This window comes from Anabrus simplex, chromosome 1 (assembly GCF_040414725.1).
Source record: "Anabrus simplex isolate iqAnaSimp1 chromosome 1, ASM4041472v1, whole genome shotgun sequence".
Classification (NCBI taxonomy): Eukaryota; Metazoa; Arthropoda; class Insecta; order Orthoptera; family Tettigoniidae; genus Anabrus; species Anabrus simplex.
The window spans coordinates 1,613,103,938-1,613,110,187 of record NC_090265.1 but is presented as its reverse complement, the minus strand read 5'-3'; the positions used below and the strand labels follow the sequence as shown (position 1 = coordinate 1,613,110,187).

Genomic DNA, 6,250 nt, shown 5'->3' with positions numbered 1-6,250 from the left:
CACTATGGCTTACAATACTATGGGCTGACCTTAGTATTAGCTTAACATTATAAGTGATAATAAAGTGAAGTTAAACCATAATTACCCTACAACAACAACAACATCAACATCAACAAGAAGAAGAAGCAAGAAACACTACTAGTTTAACTTTTTAAATCCAGTGTCATTATATAAAAATTTACACACAAGTAAGTATTACATACTATCCACTTCATTCCGTATCGATATTGTAATCAAATGACAATTAAGTAAAAGGTTCCACCTGATCGATACTTTTTATTATTTAGCCTTCGGCTACATTTTATGTCATTAAAAACTTACAGTACATGTTTCGATTGCTTAGCAATCATCATCAGCTGTTTTGCTTAAAGCTTAGGTGAAAAAGCATAAAACATTTCATAATTAAAATTAAAATTAAAATGTGTTAGTACGGGACACTTAATTGGTGTGGGAGGGGGTTGTTTGTTAGTTAAGATTAAAATGATACAAATTAAAACTATTTCTAAACCTAATTTTAATCTTAACTAACAAACAAACCACCCCCCCACCCTCCCACACCACTTAAGTGTCCCTTAATAACACATTTTAATTTTAATTTTAATTATGAAATGTTTTGTGCTTTTTCACCTAAGCTTTAAGCAAAAAAGGTGATGATGATTGCTAAGCAATCAAAACATGTACTGTTAGTTTTTAATGACATAAAATTTAGCCGAAGGCTAAATAATAAAAAGTATCGATCAGGTGGAACCTTTTACTTAACTGTTATTTGAAGTTTGGTATTTCGATTACTTAACACTATGAAGTACATTACTCTAGGTTGAATTTACTACTAGCTTAACACTACAAGTGATAATAAAGTCAAGTTAAAAACATAACTACCCAACAACTACAACAACTTGTGTACAAAAAGCAATTCCATGAAAAAAAAAAATTACAAGAAATACTACTAGTTTAACATTCTAAATCTAGCATCATGTACAGTTTCATACACAACTTAATTATTTTCAATACTTAACACCATGGAAAGAAAATGTTACAAGAAATACTACTAGTTTAAGTTTCTAAATCCAGCATCATACACAAATTCACACACAACTTACGTATTTCCAGTACCGTACCTTAACACTATGACTTACATTTCTATAGGTTGAGCTTACTACTAGCTTGACACTACAAGTGATAATAAAGTAAACTTAAAATATAACTACCCAACAACAACAACTGAAGTACCGGTACTACAAGCAATTTCACAGAAAAGAAATATTACAGGAAATACTACCTACTAGTTTAACATTCTAAATCCAGCATTAAGCTATAAAATTTCATACACAACTTAAGTTTTCCAGTGCTTAACACTATGGCTTACAATACTATAGGTTGAACATACTACTAGCTTAACATTACACTGTTAATAAACTAATGTTAAAAACATAATTAGCCTACAAGAACAACAACAGTACAACAAGCAAATCCCTGGAAAGATTATATTACAAGAAATACTACTAGTTTAAATTTAGAATTTTAAATCCATCATCATCATGTACAAATTCACACAAAACTTAAGTATTTCCCAGTGCTTAACACTACAGCTTACAATACTATAGGTTGAACTTACTACTTGCTTAACATTACATTAACATTACAAGTGATAATAATGTTAAAAACATTGGTAATTACCCAACAACAGCAACAACAACAACAACTACTTCTACTACTACTACTACTACTACTACTACTACTACTACTACTACTACTGCTGCTGCTGCTGCTGCTGCTGCTACAACAACAACAACAACAACAACAACATGAGTACAACAAGCAATTTCCTGTAAAGAGAATACCACAAGAAAAACTCACAATCTAAAGCAAACAGAAAATCACAAATTCAGAGTCTGTAATTTACAACTTTTATTTTTACTTTACAGTAGCACTAATGGTCTTCTTAAATGACTTGATACCAGAAGGGAATCTATCAAAGACTGGTGCAGGTAATTTATTCCAAACCCTTATGGTCCTGTTAACAAAGGAAAACTTGCTTGCTCATGTCTGTATGCTGGTTTCTGGCCCTAATTTTATGCTTATGATCATTTCTCGATAAGTATGAGGGAGGTTCCAACCTATTCCTAATACTACTCTAGGCAGCCCTTCTTGTATAGCTCTTATAAAGACCAACACAGGCGAGCTCTAGTCCTTCGAGATTCAAGACTTTCCCAATTAATGGTACTCCTCCTATTCCCGGTTACGAAATGCACCGCCCTTCTTTGAACTTTTTCTAGGGAATTTATTAAACCCACCCTGTATGGATCCCAGCACGCAGATCCACATTCGAGAATCGGTCTTACTAGCTAACATTTATAAGCTTTACATTTGGCACCAGAATTAGCTTTTTTGAGATTCCGCATAATAAAATGTAATGATCTCCAGGATTTCTTAACTATATTTTCCACTTGCTGTGACCAGTTTAAGTCTTTTCTAATAGTAACACCTAAGTACTTACAACTATCAACTTCAACAACACTTTCTCCTCCAATTTTGTAATCCCTCTTTCCTGTCATTTTCTTTTTACCGAAACATATTTTCTTGCTTTTTCCGCTGTGGATTTTCATTCGATTTTCACGCGCCCATTTTTCAATCGTATTTAAATCCTGTTGAAGTAATAGTTCATCCTCCTCTGTCTTTATCTCCCAATATATGATGCAATCATCGGCAAAGAGGTGCACTTCCAATTTTATCGAATCAGGCATATCATTCATGAAAAGTATGAAAAGAATTGGCCCAATAATGCTACCCTGAGCCACACCAGACGTAACACTTATTGGAGAAGATAGCGTTTCTCCCACGCGCACCCTCTGAGTTCTTCCACTGAGGAGTTCTCGTATCCATTTCACAACTCTGATGTCAATGCCCGTACGTGCTAACTTGTTAAAGAGGATGTCATGTGGCACAAGATCGAATGCCTTAGCAAAATCAATTACTATTGCGTCAATCCTTGACCCACTGTCAAGCTTATCCGATATATCTTGACATATGGAACAGAGCTGACTTTCGCAAGAGAAGCCTTCCCTTAAACCATGCTGCCCATTAAATATCATTCCAGAAGAATCCCATTTTAACCTCAAATAATCTACTATAAATTGTTCCACTTGTTTGCATACGATTGACGTCAAACTTACCGGTCTGTGGTTATTCACACTTGTCACACCCTTTGTGGATAGGAACTACAATGGCCGATTTCCAATCTTCTGGAACCTTCGTATTGTTCAGTGATATATTAAAGATTATTAAATGAAGGGTATGGGGAAATATAATGGTAACCCACATTAGCCATGAATGGAGATATTCAATTGGAAAGGTTTAAAAAAATATTTCATACAAACGTTATTGACATTTTATTAGTAATGGAACTGGTATTTGCTGTTCAAAGACTGAAGCATACAAATCAATAGAAAAAAATATAAACATTGAATTAATAATGTACAAATGATTCTATTTTCTTTGCAATGGCAACTTATTTTGTGGCATACCATTGTTTTCCTGCAACTAGCACAAGACTGCTGAATGTTGTCACATCTCATCCGCAGAGGCATCTACATACTCATCCTCAATTGTAGATGTCTTCTTAGTTTTTATGGCCCTGTAGAAGTCGTGGTAAATACGAGGTATCCATTTCAGTGCAGAAATGAGGTCGTGTTTCTTTTTTGCGTCAACTGGAAGTGACCCGGAATACTTCTTTTGAAGACTGGTACTTTGTAAGGTTGAAGGACGACCTCGTTTGTTTAAGTTTACTTTCTGCCAGTCTTCCCCATTAAATGTATTTGATACCATCATGATCCCTGGCTCGTCTTCAGTGAGGATGAGACGTAAACTATCTCGGAGTAACACCTTGTGCCCTTCTGAGATATTCTCCTGACTAAACAAACATCTCCAGAATGACTTGTTTATACTCTGTATAAGCCCCTCCCCAATCCGTTCAAAACACTTTTTAGCACATTTACAAGAAGCACCAAGTACATTTCTCGCCTGGATCACTGTACCCTTTTTTGTTGTGTACTCAAGTCCACTATTCCTTGCAAGTTTCTTCCTTTGTTGTTGGTTCACTTTCCTTTTTCTTTTTCTTGATGTCTTCATTGGGATGTATTTATTCTGAGGGTCAATCCTGCTGTGGTCCTCTTCATTCTGGTAACAAAATGATATTGTATAGAAAGAGGCATTTTAAATTATTAGCTTCGTTACATCAATGAAATGGTAACCTCATCAATGAAATGATGAGTGAAATGGTAATCCACAAATACGAGTATACTGCATTTGTAAGCATCGTGTGATTTATACATTACAGTATAGTTGTATGAAAATATATATTAAATGTATCTCAGTATCATGATCTCGTATAATAGTTCAATATCCAATAAAATCCAAATAAAAACGCAGCTTAACTAGCCCGCACAAAGATAATGGTAACCAGCAAATAACAACATGTGGTGGAAAACAAAACTTACCTCACTTGTACTAGAATTAATATTAGTAGAATCTTCCATCTCCTTCTGTAAACTGAAGTCTGGATCATTAATGTCGTCATCAAAACAGTCAGAATCACTGGAATCACTAGACAATTCACTTAAAATTGCATTAATATCACAACTTCCCTTACTACTGCCAGCTGCTGCCTCCATTTTGAATTTGTGGGTTACCATTGTCTATCACTAGAGAGTGTGGGTTCCCATAGAAACAAACCAATATTGTGCTGCCATCTGTCATCAATAAGATGAACTCGTAGCACCAATTAGTGTAGATATGGGTTACCATTGTATTACTGTACTTACCTTGAAATATTCAAATTTGAGGGTTGCCATTGTCTTTCCCCATACCCTTCAAATATGGTAGTATCGCTTCACCCCCGAGTTTAAGTGCCTCTCCAGAAATAGAATCTGACCCACAAGATTTACTTCTTCTGAGTTTAGAAAGACCTTTACGCAATAATGAAGCTTTAATTTGGAAATCTTTATTAGTTTTCAGGAAACTGTCCCTGAATAACTGTGCCGCCAGATTAAAAACCTTTCTGTAGTGCTTATTTAATGCTTCTGCTTTATCTGTATCTGTTGTTGCCAATAAATCCCCTCCTATACAAAGAGAAAGAACTGACTTTCACTCTCCCTTCAATCTTCGTATATATTTTAAAAAAGGGTTCCAGGAATTCCAATTTTCATTTAGGATATTGTCAAGATATTTCTCTTCTGCCATTTATTTTCTGTTAGCAAAAGCTTCACCAGACATCTATACTCCTGCTTTTCACGCATTGTTATTTCTTCTGTTGAACGCTCTCCTAGTCTTATGTTTATACTTCCTAATAGTCGCGGTGTAAAACGGCAGATATGAATTTTTCCTAATTATTCTTTTGGGAACGAATTTATTCAGTCTGGTATTTAAAATGATTTTGAAGTTCTCCCAAATATCATCCATCCCCTTGTCCTCCTTTAACCAATTAGTATAGTACAACCTCAGATAGTTTTGAAAATCTATGTTGTCGCCTCTCGCATAGCACGTGATACCAGATCTGGTAAGTTTCTTAGATTGTTGCAGGTAAACTGCGGATGTATGTCTTAGAAATTCCCACATGCCTCGTATTACAAGTTTCCCAAGAAAGATTGAGTACCACTGCACTGTGGTCACTAATCCAACTGAATAATGTCACAAGATATAACTATGTCATCCGGTCTGACTAGAAAAATATCTAAGAGTGCTCGTTTACATGTGTTCTTTGTAACGACTTGGGAAAAGCCATTATTCCACACTAATACGTTAACTGCTTCCTGTGATAGGCCCCCGTGGTTGACCCAGCCCAGTTTACCAACAGTAGGTTTAGATCCCCTGCAATTATAGTTATTTTCCCGTAGCTTATATTTGCACATGTCAATTCTGAGATACGAGTGATCTTATTTAAACCTGATTTTGGTGGGCGATAAGCTCCAATAATGACTATGTTTCGTTTATTGGATGCATTATTTACCTCCACCCCAATTATTTTGCAGTCATCAAGAACACATTTTAATGTACTGCTTAGCTCTGACCTTACACAAATGAAAATTCCTCCTCCTTTAGACCCGCTATCCTGTCTCAACATTAGAAATTTTGACCTGAATATTTCTGAATTATACATATGATCTGATAACCAACTTTCCATTCCCACAAACATATCAGGGTCGCTCGCATCAACTAAGTTATCAAGTTTTGCAATTTTACTACCAATACTTCC

At 35.3% G+C, this 6,250-nt stretch overlaps 1 protein-coding gene across 1 annotated transcript; it reads right to left on the bottom strand.

Annotated features, from left to right (window-relative positions):
- Window positions 1-3,296: 3,296 nt before the first annotated feature.
- Window positions 3,297-4,868, bottom strand: LOC137502252 (uncharacterized). The gene is made up of 2 exons (XM_068229309.1): window positions 4,497-4,868; window positions 3,297-4,176 (listed from the first exon to the last, which is right to left on the bottom strand). Exons 1-2 carry the CDS (start codon window positions 4,689-4,691, stop codon window positions 3,565-3,567), a joined length of 807 nt encoding a protein of 268 aa, XP_068085410.1. The 5' UTR covers window positions 4,692-4,868; the 3' UTR covers window positions 3,297-3,564.
- Window positions 4,869-6,250: the final 1,382 nt, after the last annotated feature.